Source organism: Dipodomys spectabilis, unplaced genomic scaffold (genome assembly GCF_019054845.1).
Source record: "Dipodomys spectabilis isolate Male_0828 unplaced genomic scaffold, ASM1905484v1 ptg000302l, whole genome shotgun sequence".
In the NCBI taxonomy this organism is placed as follows: Eukaryota; Metazoa; Chordata; class Mammalia; order Rodentia; family Heteromyidae; genus Dipodomys; species Dipodomys spectabilis.
The window spans coordinates 215,565-237,306 of record NW_024870979.1 but is presented as its reverse complement, the minus strand read 5'-3'; the positions used below and the strand labels follow the sequence as shown (position 1 = coordinate 237,306).

The 21,742-nt window shown below is 47.9% G+C and overlaps 1 protein-coding gene across 2 annotated transcripts in view; it reads left to right on the top strand.

Annotated features, from left to right (window-relative positions):
- The window catches only part of Tmem181 (transmembrane protein 181), a 39,492-nt gene that overhangs the window by 2,134 nt on the left and 15,616 nt on the right, over positions 1–21,742 (top strand). For both annotated transcript variants that reach the window (XM_042702068.1, XM_042702067.1), the window contains exons 2-6: positions 8,247–8,350; positions 9,817–9,872; positions 11,940–12,030; positions 13,551–13,678; positions 17,639–17,749. In XM_042702068.1, coding sequence (XP_042558002.1) covers positions 8,257–8,350; positions 9,817–9,872; positions 11,940–12,030; positions 13,551–13,678; positions 17,639–17,749 — 480 coding nt within the window. In that variant the 5' untranslated portion in view covers positions 8,247–8,256. The remainder of the gene's footprint in view (positions 1–8,246; positions 8,351–9,816; positions 9,873–11,939; positions 12,031–13,550; positions 13,679–17,638; positions 17,750–21,742) is intronic.

Here is a 21,742-nt window from a genome sequence, read left to right as displayed (position 1 = left end):
AAGTGAGGCCCAGCCTGCTTCACTTAAAAAGGCAGAAGGATTGCTGTCAAAAGAAAGAGTGCCCTTCCTAGAGTTTCTGGCCTCTCTATCCTCTTTGAGAATGCCAGAGCTTTTGAGCAGAGCACAGGGAAGGAAAGATAGTACACAGCCCAGACCCAGGTGCGGCACATCTGATAACAGGTGCCCGAGTGCTGTGACATCACTAGTATTAATGGGAAAGGTGAGTTGGGGTTTGACTAATTTAGCCTGGGCTGAAGGCTCCCCTATGCTCTGACAACTAGTATGCTCCTTCATTGGTGCAGTCACACTGCCTTATCAATGGGGCCCAGTTTTCAAGGTCAGCCGCTTACTAAGTTTTGGGACATAATGGCAGGAGTGTCCAATCTCCCTCTACACAAAGCATGAGTTCTGTCGGATGTTCCCTTCAAGACAGGTGTACATTCTTGAAATAAATTTTTTTTTGTACCCAGAGGAGTCTTTTTCCCAGGTGTTTGTAAATGGCTTTTCGCTTTTTTTTTTCTAGGCTGTTATACTCTGTGATATCTTTGCTAAGTCCCTGACTTTGCCAACCATTTGGGCAAGTGGGCAAGGTCAAAGAGAGCTGCTCCTCCTTTTATGGTTTTACTAACTTCTGGTGCTTATTGAGGAGATGCATGACTGAAAACCAAAAAGCTTAAAGTGACTCGTTAATGCCATGTTTAAAACTGAGTTCCTGGCTGCTTTTTCCCACCCCCATTTTTCTGGATCTCTCCCACCTCCCTTCTGGCATTGAACCCTGACTTCACGGGCCAGGCAGGTGCTCTGCCACTTGAGCCACATCGTCTGCCCTATACAGTGGGTCTTTAGCGGTTCTGTGCAAAGAGGACTAAAACTGTTTCGGAAATAAGACATACAGATGCAGGGTGTGGTCCCAGTGCTTCAGGAGGCAGATGCAGGAGGATCACTTGAGCCTAGGAGTTTGAGGCCAACTTGGGTTACAGAATGAGATCTTGTGCGGGGTACTAGTGGCTCTTGTCTATAATCCTAGCTATTCAGGAGGCTGAGATCTGAGTGTTCTGGTACAAAACCAGCCCAGGCAGACAAATCTGGGAGAGTCTTCTCTCTAATTAACCAGCAGAGAGTCAAAAGTGATAGAGGGTGAGCCTTAAGTGGAAAAGCCAAGAAAGAACTTGATAATCTGAGTATCAAGCCCTAAAATTGTCAATAAACAAATACGCAACAGTGCTCATTTATTACTAAGAACAACTAACCTGATGGAGTTCTTGCCACCTTCGTGCTGCTCTATTCTAGATACTTTATTTCTATTTTGCTCACATTCCCAACAACCCTGCAAGTATTCTGCTTAATCTGTTTTGTTGCAGAGGGGCCCTGGGAGAGCTTCACTGGGCCACAGTTGCAGAACCGAAAGAAAGAAACCAAATGAGAGGCACCGAGCCAGCACCCGGATTATTTTTATGTCAGTTGTGAAAAAACAAAACCTTAGCTAAAACGAGAGAGCAGGCAGACAGATCCCTAGTCCCTTTCCTCCGTTCAGATCTGAATTTTAAGGAAAAACTGGGTATGCGTTCAACAAGTAGCAAGCTGCTTACACTGACGTGTTTTCAGTCTGGTTTAGCCAGCATCTTAATGGCCTGGTGAGATCAAACCTGCCTCTTGGATGATGGCTCAGGCCTAGCCAGCTGGCATTGGGGTGCTGTAAAGACCCCAGTGGTGCTAAGGCTGGCACCCTGAGGTACGTGCTCATAGTCTCTGCCCAGCCCAGTCCTGTTCATCTTGTGGTCACTCCCCTGAAGTGAGGTGCCTAAGGCCTGCCCCCCCCCCCTCCTCTCTCCAGGGCTGTTATGGGCTGAGGCGCCCCATAGGAGGGAGAAGTGCTTAGTGGGTGCCTAGTGGTGGTGCAGGGTCTAAGGCACTTAGACAGGCTAATGGGATGGGTCTTTGCAGCCAGCTCGGCCTGGGAACTGCAGTGATTGGCCTAAAGTGACATGTCCTGCACATCCTCAGATGCAGAGGACAAAGCCAGAGCCATAGGCAGCAGAAACAGATGTCTGGGAGAAGATTGCCACATTTACCACAGCATGCACATAGTAGGGCAGGGTGAGAGGAAAACCTAGGAACGTTGAGTGATCCTCGTGGGGTGCTCACGTGTGTAGCTCAGCGGGCAGTAGGGTGGGGCAGCTTGGGTTGTGAGGCTGTGGAGATGGTGCCAACGGACCACAAAGGTAAAATCCCAGGGTGGAGGGGAGATTGGGGTCTGCCATAGAGGCAGGAGAGGTATTGCTCCCCCTCCCCTGGGCAGCCGGAAGGCAGTGCCTGCCTCTAGAGGATGGCTCAAGACTGTACTGTGCTCTGAAGTGATGCTCCTCACTGGGTGGCATAGTGTCTCTGTGGCAGGCCCTGTGAAGCTTTTGGTTTTGATAGACTAGCGGGCTTGGCCCGCAGGGGCTGTCGACAGGCCTCAGCTCTCCGGAAGTTGAGGTGGACACTACCAGGCTCAGGTCCACAGCACCAGGTGCTAGCAGTCTCTGCCAGCATGCGCACTAGGCTCTGCAGCACCTCCAGGTTTGGGTGTGAGCAGGTGGGCAGTGGCAAGGCTGGGGGAGGTAGGTTTGCCGTGGCAAGTGGGTGGTTTAATGAGGAACTGGAGGTGAGGGAGCCTGCTCATGCCTTAGGGCTGAGGCAGGGAGCAACCCTGCCAGCAGCCGTGTTTGAAGGAGAGAGTGGAGAGCCGCCCCAGGGCAGCGGCTGGGTTCTCACCTGGATTCTCCCATTCGGTGGGAAGTGGTAGCAGCGGGGAGCAGGGAGGCGGCTTCCACAAGTAGATGGCTGTGATTTGGGACCTGGCTTTCCAATAAAGGCTTTTTTTCCCCCCTAAGAAACAATGTCCAAGATTTTTTTGTTGTTGTTGGTCATTGGGCTTGAACTCTGGGCCTGGGCGCTAACCCTGAGCTCTTCAGCTCAAGGAGAGCGCTCTACCACTTAAACCACACAGCGCCACTTCCAGTTTTCTGATGGTTTACTGGAGATAATTGTTTGGCTTTGAACAGTGATCCTCAGATCTCAGCCTCCTGAGTAGCTAAGATGACAGCCATGAGCCACTGGCACCCGGCTTGTCTGTGATTTTTTTTTTTTTTTGGTCGAGGAGTCTAAACTCTGGGCCTGGGTGCTATACCCAAGCTCTTCAGCTCAAGGTGAGCACTCTACCACTTGAACCACAGTGCCACATGCAGCTTTTTCTGCTTATGGTGGTACTGAGGAATTGAACCCAGGGCCTCATGATGTTTTAAAGCACCCTGGAACTGAGATTAGTTTAGGAGCCTGGGGAGTCCAGGGGGTTACATACTTCATTGTATATAAGCTCTTCCAGGCCTGGGGTGCCAACTGGGCCAGGGCTTTAGACAGTGCCTAGTAGATGCCTATTGTGAAAAGATAACAAGGACAACACTTAGACCTAAAAATTAGATGAACAATACAAGTGTAAAACAAGCTGGGAGAGGGAAGAAGGTGAGGGGTGGGGGGGATATGACCAAAGTACTTTATACACATGTATGAAAAAAGAATAATGAAACTCATTAAAGTTGTCTTAAAAGGGGGGTTAAGAAAGAGAATAGGGAATATCGATCAAAGTGTATCCTATGCTTGTATGGAAATACTACAGTGAAACTCCTTTGTACAATTAATACATGCTAATAAAAAAATCAAAGGGAAAAATAATAAAAACCAATCCCAGCATCATGGGCCAAGAGTTGCTTTTTTTTAAAAGCCAGGTTTAGTGACTCATACCTATAATCAAAACTGTTGTGAAGGCCAAGATTGAGAGGATCATTGTTCTAGTTCAGGAATCTCATCTCAACATACTAACCAAGAATAATGTTTCATACCTGAAGTCCCAGCTACATGAAAGGCATAACTAGAAGGATTGTGATCTGAAGCTGCCTTGGGCAAAGGGTGAAACTCTATATGGAAAATAGCTTGCTTGCCTGCCTGCCCTGTTGTTTGTTTTTTAAAAAGAGGGGGTGGGAGTGTGGCCCTTAAAAAAATGCGAGAGCTGGCAGTGTTGTGGAAGTCTCCCCACACGGCTAGCTGGTCAGCGGGGCCTGGCCTGGGTGGAGAGGGTTGCAGTGAGTCCCTTCCTTTGCCTACATCTCACCTCCAACTCGTGGGAACTCCAGAGCTTTCAAAGTGGCTGACTGCCACTGAGTTGAGAAGCACTTTGAATGCCAGCTCTTGCCATGCCAGGTGCATCAGACCGGAGGACACCTGTCTTCAGGTGCTCAGCCACACAGTGATGGTGGAGCTGTGGCCTGCCCCGACAGGCAGGAAGGTAGGACACATTTGGATGGAGAGCTCTGAGTGAGTGGGCTGAGCTGAGCTGGAGTCTGACAGGACCCTGGCCACCAGGTCGCATGATGGACGTTACATTTGACTGTTTCCCTTAAGTAGCTTTGTGATCTCGACAAGTTGCCTAACTGGGTTAATGTTTGTTACTGGGATGGAGCCCAGGTCTCCTGTGTACTGGGCTGCCACACACACTGCACTCTGTCTGCAGGACACCCCAGCCCTACCTGACCACCTGTCTGTGCATGCATCCTAGCCCTATCCCAGAGGGGTTGGGGCCTATGGGAGGCAGGTGAGGGGTCGGTGGCCTGGCTGGCATGGTGGGAATGGAGAGAGCTAAGAAGGCTGGGGCCACCTCATCCTCAAAGATGTGGGACTGACACAAGGGAGCTTCTGCGATGTTTTCATTTGTGCCAGTCTGTCTTGCAGTGAGTTCAGTTTTGAACTTATTGCCCATGAAGTGCTGAAGGACTTATGTGTCACATATTTTAGGAAAAACCTTGTGGGATGCTGCTTCAGAGTGGGATCGCCCTGGGCCAGGAGCTGGTGGAGGGTTTTTGAAGGTAGGAAAGCTAGTTAGAGGAGGAGCAGATAGCCAGCATTTGGAGAGAGTCCGTGGTGGGTGATGTCTAGAATCTGGGGGTATGAATTTCAAGAAGAGCATAGCCACAGAACAGGGGTAAAGAAGAGCAGGCTGGGGGACCAGAAGTCTCACAACCACAGGCTCCGTCTGTTTTCTGCATTACAGCCTTGCCTCTAGTGGTTGCAGAAGTGCCCTCCTGTTGGTCCGGTCAAAGGTGACAGGCCCTTGTGGTCCCCCAGACTAGCGTGGCCTTAGCTCAGGCCAGCTTAGTTCTTAAGAGCCCCTGAACATGAGATGAACAGGAGATGGAGCATCGGTGGTGCCTAGTTCAGGATGATGCCTAGGCCTGGACATCAAGCTGGTCCCAGCTGGGCCAGTTGTAGCAAAAACTTCTCACTTCTTTGTCCTTATGTTTTCTTTTTCTTTTTTTTTTTGGGGGGGGGGGTCCGGTCATGGGGCCTGAACTCTGGGCCTGGGCGCTGTCCCTCAGCTCTTCAGCTCAAGGCTAGCGCTCTACCACTTGAGGCACAGCACCACTTCCGGCTTTTTTCTTTTTGCTTATGTGTGGTGCTGAGGAATCAAACCCAGGGCCTCTGGCATGCAAGGCATGCGCTCTACCACTGAAGCACCTTCCCAGCCCATGTCCTTATATTTTCATGTTTTGACTTTGAGCAGTGGTTCTAGACATTCGATTTATCATCCATAGTGAGAGGTTTGTTAGCTGTCCCAAGTTCAAGGCTTTTAGGTGAGGGGGTGACTAGAAGCATTCTGTCTGGGTGCTCTTCGCAGCCCGTCATGGTTCTGCAGGCTGGAAGAGACCTCAGCCTCCCAGATCGGGCGTCTGAGAACGTTGCTGCTTGTTAGGACATGAGGACAGTGGAAGGCCAGCCTGGTGCTTACCCTCTCCATACAGCAGGGCCAGCATGGTGCTGGCTGTGTATGCCAAGCCTTCTTTCTACTGACTTGGTTGTTGAGCTGGGACATTTTCCAATATTGGGTTAAAGTAGAAGTTTAAAGGAAAGGGAAGCCTTCCCAGGAGTACAATGGTGCTTCTATTTGACCTTTGCTGGCACGCCTTTTTTTTACTTTAGTTACTGGAGATTAAACCCAGGACCTCATACATGTCGAATAAACACTCTGCCTCTCTCCAGCCATGGCCCTAGCCTTTTGGTTCATAATTTATCTTTGAGATAGAGTCCCATGGTGACTTGCCTGGGCTGGCCTGGAACTTGTGATCTATCTGCTTTTTTTCTCCTAAGCAGCTGGAATTATAGGCATGCACTGCTATACCAGGCTTTATCCATTTTTAAATGTCTCCTTATTCAGCCTCCCTTGTTATCTGCTAAGAATTCTGATGCTAAGATGTCAATGATGTATTTTAAAGAACAATTTGAGGGCTGGGAAGGTGGCTCAGTGGTAGAGCGCTTGCCTTGCATGCCTGAGGCCCTGGGTTCGATTCCTCAGCACCACATAAGCAAAAAGCAAAAAGCCGGAAGTGGCAGTGTGGCTCAAGTAGTAGAGTGCTAGCCTTGAGCTGAAGAGCTGAGGGACAGCGCCCAGACCCAGAGTTCAGGTCCCACGACCGGACCCAAAAAAAAAAAAACAATTTGAAATGTAATATCCTGTTTTTCCTGCTTAGTGTCTGCTTGGGGAGCTGCTCTGTCTCTGGACAGACCTGCTTGGGGTGGCAGGTCACTCTGAGAATAGTATAATGGAAAAACTCATGACTAGCTCAGTGCAATTTCTTCAACTTAACTTTCAGAGGAGAATGGCAAAGACAGCGAAGGTTTGGATACACATTGCTTATCAGCCTCCCTTGGTGTCAGCGCCTCACGTCACCTGGCTCATTGGTCAAAGCTGCCACCCTCATCTGTGCAATGCTAGTACATTTAGCGTCATATACGTTTTGTCATCATGGTAGTGTCCTTTGCACTTGCCTGGAAATCTGCCCTTCTTTAGAGTATTAAAAATGGATTAAAACACATTGTGCAAAGAGAGTAATAGACTGGGTACGTTGTCTCAGAGAAGGGATAAAGGGGAGGCCCATCTCTTGCCGGGTTGTATTCCACAGGACTTTCCCAGAAGAGAAGTAAGGGGCTAGGGCCTACTTCCCAGAATTCCCTCCAGGGTGTAGCAAGTGCTGCTCTGGGCAAGGCTGTGATGCCTGGGCAGGTCTTTCACCTTTCAACCTCAGCTAGCCCCTCAGTGTAAACTGAAGGTGGCCTCATCCCAGAGGCCGTGTCCAGCTCTGACACATAAAGCCCTCTGGGCCCTCATCTGCCTGGGGACCAGTCCCTCACTCCCTAGTGTCCCTTCTCATGGAGCAGGGTGCAAGGACACTGGATGCTTCGGCGGGACTGTCATTTGATGGGCCTGCTGACATGGGTCTCAAGGTCCACTGGCTGAGTGTGCCCCAGTGTCTCTGCAGAGCCACGTCAGAGCCGTGGTGGCTTCTGGCCCTCACCTTCGTCCCAAGTCTGTCCAGCCCATTGCTGACTTCCGCCCTGTGGCTGCAATCCTAGTCACACAGTGGAAAGGAAATCAACAACCTTTCCAGAGGTGTGGGGCCACACCTACATCCGGGTGTAAGAGTCAGATTCCTGCTGCCACCCTGGCTCCCAAGAGCAGGAAGAGCTGGGGCTACAGAGGCCTATAGCCAAGCAAGGCGAGGCCAGCGCCTCCCTCAGGCGGGAGCACCTCTTTAGGGCACAGGTGTCGCTGGCACAGCTGTGTGCGGACCTCACTTGGGTGTCTGTGACACCTTGTTCACTTGGGAAGGCACAGCATGTGGGCTGCAAAGCCTTGGCCAGGCAGGATTCCTTGCCTGCGTATTCTTCTGAGGGGAGGGTACTGGGCCTGTGTGGCCTCAGCATTGCTGCTGCTGCTGCGTGTTGTGGCAAGCGGGCTGCTCTGGCCCAGGCTGCTGGGCAGGGGAGGGCCTCTGTGTGCTGGGCTCAGGCGCAACTGCAGCCGTGCACTTGAGCATGATTGAGTCAGGCTCTGTGAGTGGAGGTGAGGTGGGAAGAAAAGTTGGGCCACCACCATGGTGTGACACGGGTCTGGTGGGCATAGAGCATAGCACCTTCTGTTGCCACGAGGGCTGGGTATAGACGGAGTGGCAGGGCCCAGCCCAGAACACACAGGAATGGTTCACTCCCTGCAGAACTCACCATGGATTGTCAAGGGTGCTCACACAGTTTTGAAGCAGGTCCATTTCTGAGGTGAGGGCTGTGGGGGCATGACTGGCCTCGGGCAGGACATGGTGCATGCGGGCCCAGGTGTCTCCCTGTCTGTCCCTCATTCCCTCCCGGTTTCTGCTCTTCAGGCTGGCCCCCATGCGGCTCTACACACTCTCCAAGCGCCACTTTGTCCTCGTGTTTGTCGTCTTCTTCATCTGCTTTGGCCTGACTGTCCTCGTTGGAATCAGAGGTGAGAACAGGTTTGGAACGCCGAGCTGCACACATGCTAGAAAGGCATTTTTTAATTTTTGCTTTAGTTCATTTTTCAAATAAGGTCTCTATAATCTCCACTTCCTGAGTAACTGGAATTACATTGTGAGCCATTGCGCCTGGCTTAATGTTCTGTTTGTGATCATTTGGTCATTTTACCACATACAGCCACACTGGTGTGTGACTTCTCAGCCAGCTCAGCGGCACCCCTTCCTCCCGCTTAGGGCTCCAGGATAGAGGAAGTCTGCCTTCTCCATGAGCCACAGGGCTGGAGTGGTCAGGGGGTTCCGGCTCTGTTCTTGGGGGGGTGTGCAGTGAGCAGGACCCTGGCAGCAGCTGGGGTCTCAGGTCAGTTTGGCTATGCTAGTGACCTTGATCATCTGTCCTTCATCGGCCATCCAAACATTTCTTCCTTTGTAAAAAATTACATTTTTATTATCTTTAAGTAGTTGTCCAAAGGAGTTGTATAGTAAATCAGTTTATGAATACGATGCATCTGTCACTCTTTTTATCATCACCCCCCATTTTTGTTGTTGTTTAATACTTTTTTTGGGGGGGGTCAGTCGTAGGGCTTGAACTTAGGACCTGGGCACGGTCCATGAGCTTTTTCAACACAAGACTAGCGTTCTACCACTTTTGAGCCACAGAGCCACTTCCAGTTTTTAGTGGTTAATTGGAGATAAGAATCGCACGGACTTTCCTGCCTGGGCTGGCTTTGCACTTGATCCTCAGTTCTCAACCTTCTGAGCTAGGTTTACATGCGTGAGCCACCAGCGCCCGGCTTGTTTTTAAAGACTTGATCCTTCTGTGTAGTTAAGGTTAGTCTAGAGCTTACTGTCATGCTCAGGCTGGCCTTGAGTTTGTGATTCTCTTGTCTCTATCTCCCAAGTACAGGGATTACATCATGTCCACTCATGCAAACATTTCCATCTAGTCTCTGCTATTAGAGGGGAAACTGGGCCACGTGAAAGTCTTGATACAGTGAATGGAGCTTGAACTTGGAATTCTTCTGCTTCAGCCTCCCAAGTCCAGGCCTGCACCACCATGCCTCGCCTTACACTTTACAAAATATGTAGGAATATCCATATAGAAATGTTCCCTCAGGACCATGCACTATAGAGAGCCCTCACTGAAAGTGTGAGAGGTTTTCCGTGAGAATCCCAGTTCTGCCTGTGTGTGTGAGAGAGAGCATGTGTGTGCGCACATGTGTGCATATGTATGCCTCAGTGTGTATGTGTAAGATTCTACCTTGACCCATGTCGGGAAGTTGTGATACACAGTAAGAGTTTGTGTGTTTTTCCTATATACGTACACTCTCTAAAGAAAGACCAGGTAATAAATAAGATAATCTTTGTATAATGCATGAGTTTTTATTGGCATTTGAAAAAATAAGTTGTGACTAGCGTTGTAACCCACTTTCCCCTTCTCTCCTTTGCTGGACTTTAGGACCCAAAGTGATCCAGACTTCTGCAGCTAATTTTTCACAAAACAATAGCAAAAAGGTAAGGCTTGGGTGTAAGTGGCATTATCAGAAGGATCTGTGGAGCCGCAGAGGTGGTCCTGCTTGGAGGGGCTGGGCAGCAGACTGTGCTTGCTCTGCAGAGGCTCACAGCAGGCAGCTGTTCTTGTCTAATGAAATTACCTTTTCTAAGGTCCTAAGTACTTTTGTACTCAGGAATGTGCTGGTATCACTTCCTAGGGAAACCCAGTCCAACTCCAAAGGACAATGAACTCATCCTGGCTCCTTCCAGGCAGAAGTCCTAGTAGACAAGAGTTCTAACAATGATTATTTAGGTATCTGACCCTTTCTTCCCATATTTATCCAAGTGCAGACTTGGTCTCGGTGTCATCTTCTAATAGCAACAGTCTTTTTTATTGATTGTTGGCATTCCTCCCATGAGCTCTGTTTAAACGAGCATCTCTTCCTTCTTCTAAGTGCCTGGTTCTTTACCATCTTTAGAGGAAACAGAGGTCCTTCCTGTTGCAGATTTTTGGTCAAACACAGTCCTTATCCATGTGCAGGGTGCAGCCATCCTGCATGACAGCAGCTCAGCATCATAGGGTGCAGCCTGCCTACCCCAGGCCCCTTCTCTCTGCTCCCCACTACCCCAAAAGAACAAAAGAAGAAAATTGTCCTAAATCATGCAGCTCTTTCTTACTGTTTTTGGTGCTGCCCAGCACGTGCCCTCAGGCAGGGCAGGCCTGTCCCACTAGGCCAGCTCCCAGCCCTTGCTGCTCTAGTTTGAAAGACGCTCTTCTCTGGCTAGTCTTCACATTTTCTTAGCTTTCTTTTATCTTTAACATTTGGGCTGGTGGTCTGAATTGGAGATTGCAACGTGGCTTTTCTCCACAGTAGCAGTACTTGGTTTTTCATTTCTGTCAGTATAAATCTCTTTTGGACAATTGAACTGACTTGCAGCCAAGACACCATCCTCCCTTCAAAGAGACTGTATCCTATTCTCTGGAAGATTTCATTTCTCCTGTGGCTTTTTGGGATGCGTGTGGTCCCTCACCCAGCATTCAGATGCAGAATCAAAGGTAGTGCTTTTCTTTGCAACTGCAGGTGATTGCCGTAACCAACCCTCGCCGTAACCAACCCTCACCGTCCCATTGCTAGGAGACACCAATAGCACGTCTTTTGGAAGACAAGGCATAAGAATCATTGGTAGCATAGTCCTTTTTCTCTCCAGGGACTTTAAGACTAATAAAGCCCTAAATAAAAGATGTCAAAGGGATCTGGCCTACTGAGGCTAACGAAGTATTGAGACACACGGAAGTGTCTCATCATCATTCTCATCACATTTCATCATTGTTCTGCTTTTTCCCTTTCCTTCTTGAAGATAACTTTTTTCTTGGCACTTAAGTAGGTATATCATCCCAAGTGGTGACAATGGCCTCCTGAGAGTTTGGATACATAGAAATGAATTGCAGGGCTGGGAAGGTGGCTCAGTGGTAGAGAGCTTGCCTTGCATGAATGAGGCCATGGGTTCAATTCCTCAGCACCACATAAGCAAAAAAAGCCCGAAGTGGCGCTGTGGCTCAAGTGGTAGAGTGCTAGCCTTGAGCTGAAGGGCTGAGGGACAACACCCAGGCCCAGAGTTCAAGCACCATGACCAACCCCCCCCCCCCCCAAAAAAAAAAAAAAAAAAAGAAATGAATTGCAGCTGGAAGCTTGCCCTCTCTTCTGGAAAGAATAGTTCACGTGCTTCTGTTTCAGAGCCAACGCTGAGGTCTCTTTTGCTAAATGTAAATTTTTTATGTTAAGATGAGCTATTTGGAGCTAGGCACACGTGGCTTATACCTGTAATCCTAGTTTCTCAAGAGGCTAGGATCCAGAGGATTGTGGTTTGAGGCCAGCAAGAGCAGAAAAGTCTGCTAGGCTCCCTTTCTGAGTAGGTGTCATGGCTCAAATGGCAGTACGCCAGCTGAGAAAGCCAGCAGAACAAAAGGGAGAGAGGCTGTGCATTCACACTGAACTACCAAAAGGGAAAGGTAAAAGAGTTATGAGCTATTTGGTAGACTCAGTAAAAAGGTTACATGGATTATGGAATTTTTTTTTCCTTTTTCAGCTAGAGCCCATTCAAATACGCTCAAAGCCTCTGTCTACATATAATCAACAGCTGTGGCTGACGTGTGTGGTTGAGTTGGAACAATCAAAAGGTAAGCAGCCTGATATTTGGGGATGATTTTTCTGGTATAAGCTGTCATATTTAAGAGGAAGCAAGGACTTGAAAAGCTAAGTGTAGCAGGAAGCCCATCGCTTTAGTTGACAATGTGAGGGAGCACCTCTTGCAGGAAGGGCCAGCTGAGCTAAGAAGCTGCAGAGGGTTGTGTGCTGATACTCTGAAGTGGTGCTCTACTCCTCGGGCACACCTGCTTGTCACTAGGGTGAGGGAGTATAACTGGCATCTACAAGTAGCAGCCAGGGGTGTCACATAACATCTTACAAGACATAGGATAGCCTCAACAGCACTTCCCAAACCCAGATCATTCATTAACGGTTGAGGGCTGAGAAACCCTGCCCTAATGTCTAAGGAATCATGATTAGCTTCTGAGCATGAAAAATGGCACCATTTTTCATGTAATTTCAGCTACTCAGCAGGTAGAGGTCCAAGGCCAGTCTAGGCAAAAAATAAATTTAAAAAGCCACACTGAGTTGCTGAGTACCAGAGGCTCGGTAATCCTGGCTACCCAGGAGGAAGACATCTGAGGATCTCAGTTTGAAGCCAGTATGAGCAGAAAAGTCTATGAGATTCTTTATTTCTAGTTAATCACCAAAGAAACTGGAAGTAGTGGTAGAACACTAGCCTTGAGCAGAAAAAGCTTGAAGAGTTCAAGGCTGCTGAGCTACTCAGGAGTGTGAGATCTGAGGATTACTATTTGAAGCCAGCTCAGGCAGGAAAGTCCATGAGACTCTTATCTCCAATTAATCTACAGAAAAAGCTGGAAGTGGTGCTGTTGCTCAAGTGGTAGAGTGCTAGCCTTGAGCAAAAGAAGCCGAGGGACAATTTCTGGGTTCAGAGTTCAAGGCCCAGAATCAGCTGAAAAGAAAAAAAAGAAATGTTCAGGGTACCTGAGTTCCAAATTCTAGTCACAACACAGACACACACACACACACACACAGACACACACACACACACACACACACACACACACACACACACACACAGTCAGTGGGCTATGGTTCAAGTGGTAAAGTGCTTGCTAGGCGGTAGCAAGGCCCTGAGTTCAAATTCCAGTACTGCCAAAAATAAATATTTTGTCATTATATATTTGTATATTTGGAAAGTGTCATGGGACATAGACACAAAATGTTAATTACAGTTACCTGTAGGATTGTGTTTAGGGCCATCTTTATATTTTTGAACTCTTCATTTACAATTAGAATATAATTAGAAAAATAAATTGTAATCAGAAAAATAGAAATTATTTGTTTGATATAAAATTTAATAAAAATTAAATAGCACTGAACTGTAGGTTTTAACATAGGTCCATCAGTAATGTGGGGCATAGGTGTTAATGGAGAAGCTTTTGGTGGGCTTTTCCAACATGGGGCGGTAAGCCAGCTCAGGAGGTGCATGGCCCATGTGTTCCTGGCTCCGAGGCCAGGTTCAGCCACAGGATCTTTGCCCATGGGAGGTGCCTGGGGTGGTCTCTGATCCTGAATTTTTCTTTCATAGAAACTTCTGTTCAGACCAGTTTTCCCATGACCGTGAAAGTCAATGGTGTGGCTCAAGATGGAACCACAACATACGTTCATAACAAGGTTCACAATCGGACAAGGACCCTCACCTGCGGTGCAGGAGGGGTGAGTGTTTTGACCAGTTACAAATACTGTCACAGTGTGCTATGCACTCTATTTCTCCATCATAGGAAGCAGATTCCTTCAAAAAAGGTAGAGCCTTCAAAAAATTGTTCTGTAAGAAAAATAGTTGGGCTTACACTATAATCCTAGCTACTCAGGAGACAGGGATCTGAGATGGTGGTTTGAAGCCAGCCTGAGCAGGAAAGTCTGTGAGACTCTTATTTCCAATTTTCTCCAAAACGCCAGAAGTGCAGCCATGGCTCAAATGGTAGCATTAACTCTGAGCACAGAAGTTTAGGGATAGCATCCAGGCCCTGAGTTCAGGCCTTAGGACAGCACCAAAAATAAATAAAGTGAAAGAAAAATGGAGTGATCCTAAAGAAATTCTCCTAACTTTAGAAGTTTTTTCAGCTCCTGCACATGCACAGACACAGACCCTGACTATGCAAGTGGGCACTTGCCCCTTAACACCTGGGCATACAGGCAGCCTATAGCTTGAAGTATCTGTTGGCGGATGTGGTGGGTGTTGCCTCCCAGAGAAGGGTTGCTACTGCTCATGTTCAGGTCCTGTCATGAGGCTCTGGGTTGTTTCTGTTGGGTGACCAATGCCCTGACCCTTCTGAGATGGAGCCCAAATGTCCAGACCTCTCAGGCCAGGGGCCTAATTTTTGGGTATGGACTTCAGGCTGCAGTGTGTGGCTGTTGGACAGAATTCTGGTGGCCAGGGAGCTTAAATTCACACCCAGAATCTAGAGACTGGGAACTTTCTCCCGTGACAGAAGGAGCCACTTGAGGACTGTAACACAGGGCACTTGGGAAGCATCAAGAACAGTAGTGCATTTGATGGGAGATTAGACCTGGGATGGCAGAGCTGCATGGTGCATTGCCTTTCCACATCTACACCATGTCGTGCTCAGTGATTCCTCACAGGAGCCACAGGATAACTTAGTATTAGAAATAACCCATGTGATATGGAGCCCTTGCCCAGGATGGCACAGATACTAAGTATGCCCTTGTGCTGAAGCTCCTGGCCTGACTATGATGCATCTGCCTCGCGGCTACAGTGGGCAGAACAGCCTGCTTCTCATGGTGGAAGACTATGCATGGGCTGGCACCTTCTCCAGTCACTAGAGTCCTAGCCATTGGACAGGTGAGCTGTGTGCACAGTGCAGCGCTCTCCAGCAGAGCTGGGACAGCAGTGGCTTCACTAACAGGCTGGCATCAGAGAAGGCTCCAGAAGTAACTGGCCCCCACCCTGCCTTCCTCTTGACACCCACATGAGTTGAAGTTTCTGGAATGGGTTGTCCTCGTCTGCAAAGGGAGATTCCACCTCCCTAACTTTCCCGGGAGGGGGTGAGACATCCACGTATGCCCTCCGTCCCGTGTGAAGGCTGCTTGGTCACTCCTGCCGAGTGGCAGGAGGGAAACATGTAACAGAAAGGACCACAGTCCAGCAGCGGGCCTTCTCCCATTCCCTAGGCAAGAGGCAGCCACGTTCACCTCCATGCACACTTGAGTTCACACCCTGTGGCAGCGGCGGCGGCTGCTGCTGCTGCTCAGAGGAGGTGCAGGACGCACAGCTGCTCCATGACAGTTCTCCCATAGCTTCTGTGACTAGTTGTCCTGGTTCGCCCTGGTGGGGTGGTGGTGCTCCCATTATTCAGACTTTCATTTTTAAAACTCAGTTTAGGCTGCATGTGGTGGTTCACACCTGCTATCAGAACTATTCAGGAGACAGGGATTGGAAGGATTATAGTTCAAAGCTAACTCGGGTGAAAAAAAAATGCCAAAAAACGGAGATCATGCCTGTAATCCAAGCTTCATGGGAGGTGCCAGGTAGGTGAATCAAGGCCTGAGGCTGACTATAGGGAAAAGCAAGAGACCTATCCAAAAAATAACTAAAGCAAAAGAAAAAGAAAAGGCAGAGGGCGTGGCTCAAGTTGTCAGTCATCTCTGTAGCAAGTGTAAGTCCCTGAGTTCAAATGCCACCAAAAGGAAAATAGAAGTCCTCAGGAAGACGGTGACCTCAGCTAAAAACTCAGCTTCACGAGAGCCAGGCTACCCAGTGGCTGGCAGAGCATCTCTGTGCTTCCTTCCTGCTCTTGGTTGGGCTTTTGCCTCAGTTCATGCCATGCCACCACTCCATTCAACTTTCTCCCTAGCCCTGTAAGGAGCATTGGCCTGGCGTAAGAAAACTTGGCATTAATTTTTGCAGGAGCAGTACTGGGGTTTGAATGTAAGGCCTTATACTTGTGAGACAGGTACTCTGCTACTTGAGCCACACCTTTTATGGTTTTCTGTAAAGATAGGTTTACCACCTTCATAGTATTATTATTATTATTATTACTATTATTAGTTGATGTAATGGAAAACACCTCAGCCTTGGGTAGCAGGGTTGTCTGCCCTTGTAGGTGAGGGTGCTGTGGTCTTTTTTCCTAGATACACTGTATTGAGGCAGAGTTACAGCACAGGCTTGGGACCCACAAATCCTTAGGTGGTTTTGCTGTGGTGTTTTTGAGTGTAATAAATAGTGTGTACACCCTGAGCTGTCACATTGGTTCATTAGAACTTCCCGTGGGGCACCGAGACAGATTCTCGCTGTGGGAGAAGTACTTCTCTGGTTGGCAGTGTGTGTACTGATGTTGAACCTCAGCTCCTGGCCCCTTGAGGCCTTAGCTGCAGGTGATTGCAGCTGCTGACAGACAGGTAGGGGATGTAGTCATGATGGGAACATGGACACACACAGGCCGAGAGGACAGGGGCCAACTCAGATGGGTGGAGCTGCCCTGGTGGAAAGGAAGCACAGCCAGATGGGATAAACTATAGCAGGTGGCTTGTGCTGATGTTGGAGGTGGGAAAGGAGTGAGTGATAGCCAGAGAGCTCCAGCCAGTCCTGCCCCACCTAGTGCAGAGGGCCTGGTGCAGACCCGGTGGCCAGTTGACCTTCATGTCTGAGACCTGGGGCCTCATACCTCTTTAGACCCTGCACCATCCCCCTGCTTTCCCTCCTGTCCCTTAGATGAACAGTGCCAGGGGAAAGCAGGCCCTCATCCCTCCAATCATGTTTTTGAGGCTTCTTATGTAAAAGCCAAGTCTATTTTCTTCCCTGTCTTGAGGATCTTCTGATCTACTAGAGGACTGATTGTTCTGTTCAGAGCCACAGCAAGAATAGGTGCCACTCCGAAAGCCACAGAGATTCTAGGCTGTGGCTGGACTGTTGTGGCACAGGAAGCATGTGTCTGCTTGGATGATGGAGTGACATTCAGGGCATGTTGGCCTGAGAGGCAGGGCTGGACCAGATCTTTGACCTACTGCCTGGGGGCTGGCCCTTGTAGAGCCACACCCCAGAGTGGGCCTTATTCTCACCACTTCTGAAGAGGACGGCCACAAAGAGGAGATGGGAGACAATAAGCTTCCTGATTCTGCAGAACAGAGCGAGACAACTAGCAGACCTTTCAGCATTCACAGCCTGGGATACCTTGAGGCCCCTTGGTTTTGATGCTGGGTGGGGTAGCCGCTCTGCAGAGGGAATGGTGGTTGAACACTATCTGATAAAGTGTGGTCCCGCTGTGAGTATAGTTATGACAGTTGCAAGTATGGACCCAGGAGGACAAGTCAGGCCACACCATCCATTCTCCTGCGTTGTAACTTGCAGTTACTATGTTTGTAGAAATGGCAGGTCTGTCTTGTTGCCTGGTTGTCTTTTTTTATTTAGGTACTATATCATTTTCACTCATCCAAAGCAGGACAATTTTAATTACTTTAAGTCATATATTGTAGTTCCAAAAATACCCATTTGGTACTTTCTAGGAACCTTTTATCTGGCATCTGATTTTTATGGACTTTTGGCAAGCTCCCTGGAGATGACAAATTCTGCTGCTGTTGTCCAAATGTGTCTCTTACGTGTGGGAGGGTCTTCTGTCATGCTTTGAAGAAAGACATGGCTCTTCCTTGTGTTTGCAGAAATGCACAGAGATTATTGTGGCTCACCTGGGCTACTTGAATTACACACAATATACGGTGTCCGTGGGGTTCGAGCGCCTGAAGCTTCCCATCAAGGAGATGAACTTTACAGTGAGTACTGTCCTGTGCCCCTCCCTGGTCCCATGGTTCCTTTGTTGAGTGATAGAAACATACCATGGCCTTTAGCAAGGTTATTTATCACAGTAAAACCACAGTTTCCTCAGTATGTGGAACTAAGAAAAGTATATAAGACAGCATAGAAATGGGAGAAATCTTAGGCGCCCTGACATTTAAAATAGAGCAATCCCTTGTCCACTTGAAGTCTGTTCACTATCCTTCCACTCCTTCTAAGCCGGTACCACTGGTGGGGTGACTTGGGTTGGACAGAGCCTGGCTCCATCAGTTTATATTGGTTTGACTGTTGAGCCTCAGTTTTTTTTATGTCAGTAATGAAATTAATAATAGATATTTAAAAACACTTCACTGGCTGGGCACCAGTAATCCTAGCTACTGAGGAGGCTGAGATCTGAGGATCCTGGTTCAAAGCCAGACTGGGCAGGAAAGTCCATGAGACTTATCTCCCATTAACCACCAGAAAACCAGAAGTGGCGCTATGTCTCAAGTGGTAGAGCACTAGCCTTGAGCTGAAGAGTTGAGGGACAGTGCCCAGAGTTCAAGCTCCACGACTGACCCCAAAAAAAGCACTTCATTGATAATCATGTGTCATGAAACCTGCCTGCTAACCTGTGCAGTTCAGTGACTTCTTGTATGCTCGCCATTGTGTAACCAGCACCTTGGCCTTAATTCAGAGCAGTCATCTCTCAGAAGAAACCTTCAGCTGTCACTTCCCACTTTCCTCCTCACAGTCCCTGCCCGTCATCTACTCTCTGCATCTCTGGACTTGGCGGTTCAGGACATTTCATGGAAATGGAATTATATAATGTGGTCTTTTGTGACTGACTGTTTTCACTTAGCACGATGTTTGCAAGGTTCTTCTACCTTGTTGGTGGTTAGCAGACCACTCTTTATCTGTTTATTTTGTTGAGTAATAGTTCATTGGATGGACAGGTCACATTTGGTTTATCCACTCACCAGTGTCAGGTGTTTGGGTTGTTTCATATGTATATATTATATATCATACCATATAGTATATAGCGTATCCACATCATAGTATATGTGATATGTTTTATATATATATATGATAAGTGATACATGTATGTAAACACACACATACAATAGTGTGGACTCACAGGTAAAGGGATGGTTCATGCCCTGGACAAGAAAGAGTAGACAGTGTGAGAATAGTGCATGAACTAAAACTTGTGAGTTGTTTGTTGATGGAATTTTCCTTGTGATATTTTTGAGCTGTGATTGGCAGGGGGCAGTGAGGAAGGATGGGTGCTGCCTCACCGGGAGGGGGGGAGGGGATGCTCGCTCCCTCCTGGGGTTAAAGCAGTGCTACCTTGCCTGTGCCTGTGTTGTGCTTCTGGCACAACACACAGCACCTGATTTCTGCCTGCCATTTCTCCTGAGTGTCTGCAGCACCTTCTCCGCACACCAGCAATCTGGGCATTCTCCCCTAATGAAGTGTACTCGGGGATGAACCTGAGTGACACCAGCCAGCTCCAAATGCCTCGTCTCCTCTCTTTTTCTCAGCCATGATCTTGGACTAGGGGTGAGACTAAAGCAGTCCACGTTCCTGGTTCCCTCCTTCTCTTCCGGATTGTGCCTTAGATTAAGGCTAGTCTACTAAGACATGCACATGGTGTTTGCTATGAGTATTGTGCTTACCTCAGCACTGCCCCCTCCTGGGCTTACAGTCACACTACATCATCTGTTTCCTGTGTTTCCTGTTCTTCTCATTAGCCAAGTCATTGAGGTAGACACTCCTGGCCCCCCACTTCCCCCTCTCTCTTCCCCATGTCACCATGATCATCTGTGAAGGACACGGTCCTGTCATGACATATAAGCCTAACGGCAATCATGATAGTTAACATTTTAGACTTACTCGTTCGTTTATTCTGTGCCATACAGATGTCATTGTACTTCTGTGAAGTTGGTAACAGCATCCCCACTTTGTAGAGAGAAACTGAGACTTAGTGAGATTTTTGGGATTGTAGGGCTGGGGTATGGAGCTGAGGTTCTGACTTCACAATTCACTTCCTGCTAACCCCTTTGTAAGCAACTTTGTCTGGCAACTTTATTGAAGTATTCTGATCACAGGGGGAAGTACACATATTTAAAATATTAGATGTGACCCATTTCATATGACATCAGAGCTGAGGAACTGGTCTCATAATCAACATGGGGAGCACTCCTGTCAGCCCTGGACATCTTTTTTCCACTTCCTCTGTCCCTTCTCGTCCCCAGGCCACCACTATACTAGTTCATTGCAGATTCGTTTGCATTTTTTAGAACTTAAACTAATGGAGTAACACAATAATACATACTTATTAAATATGTTGAGATTCTTTCAGTGAAATTCTTTTGAGGCTGATTGATAAGGTTGAGTATATCCTTAGTCCATTCCTTTTTTGTTCCTGACTAATATTCCATCATGTGGATATAGTACTGTTGATTTTCATTTGTCTGTGATGGGTATTTGGTTGTTTCCATTTGGGGTTTTTACATAGAAGCCCTGTGGACATTTGTGACTAGGTCTTGGTATGGGCATCATTCTTACGGGCCTTGGGTCAGCATGAGTCGCAGGGTGGTTGGGTGTATGGTGAAGAAGCTGGCAGTTTACACCATATCCTACATCCCTACCAGTGGTGCTGTGAGCCATCCTGTCCATAATCAGCAGAGTCAGGCTTTCAGTCTGTCAAGCTTTTCAGTCTCCCAAGAGTTGCATCATGGTTTAAACTCATAGTACTTAAATGTTGACCACCGCCTTTTGGCTTGCATCTTTCTGACAGAGAAAACAAAAAAACCTGTCATCCTTATCTTTGTTCCTGTCTTTGCCCTCTGAACCATTGTTCTCTCTTTACACCTTCTAACATTTTCCTTGGTTACTTTTTTGACAGATTTGATTTGTGTACTTCTCCATGCTCTTTGTGCTTGGAGTTCATTGAGGTTCCTGGGTTTTTCATTAAATTTTGGAAAAAATTTGGCCATTTCTTAGAATACTTTTTCTGTCCTCTTCTCCCCTCCTCAAATTCAGGGACTCCGAGCGCATTTGTGAGGCCGCTTGGGGTGTTCCCCTGCGTCCACTTGGGGTGTTCCCCTGCGTCCACTTGGGGTGTTCCCCTGCGTCCTGAGGCTCTGCCTGGCTTTGTTGCCCTCACCTCTGTTCTTGGTGGTTTCCAGCTGTGTCTTCATAGTCTAGTGGTGTCTTAATCCATTGCTCCTGCTGCTCCGCATGCACAGCAGCAAACTCATTGGCATCTCCGTCCTCATCCACACCTCTACTAGTCCTCTTGCGCACTCTATATTTTTTTATGCCAGTACTGGGGCTGTGTATGGTCCCTTAGCTTTTTTGCTCTGCCACTTGAGCATTGCTCTTCTTACCGATTTTTTTTTTTGGGGGGGGGGGTCGATCATGGGACTTGAACTCAGGGCTTGGACGCTGTCCCTCAGCTCTTCAGCTCAAGGCTATCACTTGAGCTATAGTGCCACTTTTTCCTGGTGGTTTATTGGAAATAAGCATGTCATGGACTTTCCTGCCCAGGCTGACTTTTAACTGTGATCTTCAGATCTCAGCCTCCTGAGATCTGACCATCTCTATACGTTTTTAAAGAAAATGTAACTTATACTTTTGTATTTTATAAAATATATTTACTTTGCTGGGCATGGTTGTATGCATCGGTGATTCTAGCTACTTAGGAGGCTACAAGGCAGGTGGATCACAAGTTCAAGGCCAAACTTAGCAAGGCCACATTCCAAAACAACATTCAGTAAGTGTAAAATGTCTGTTACCTGCTTTATAACTTTGCACAGATGGCTTCAGTAGCTGGAAGAACTGTCGCTGCTATTGGCATATAACGTACCGCTATTATTGGTGTGTGTGTATATATATATATATATATATATGCACACATGTGAATTTTTAGAAACTTTAGCTATGGTGTCAACTTTGGGAGAAAGTAGCCTGGAGTTGCATTATAC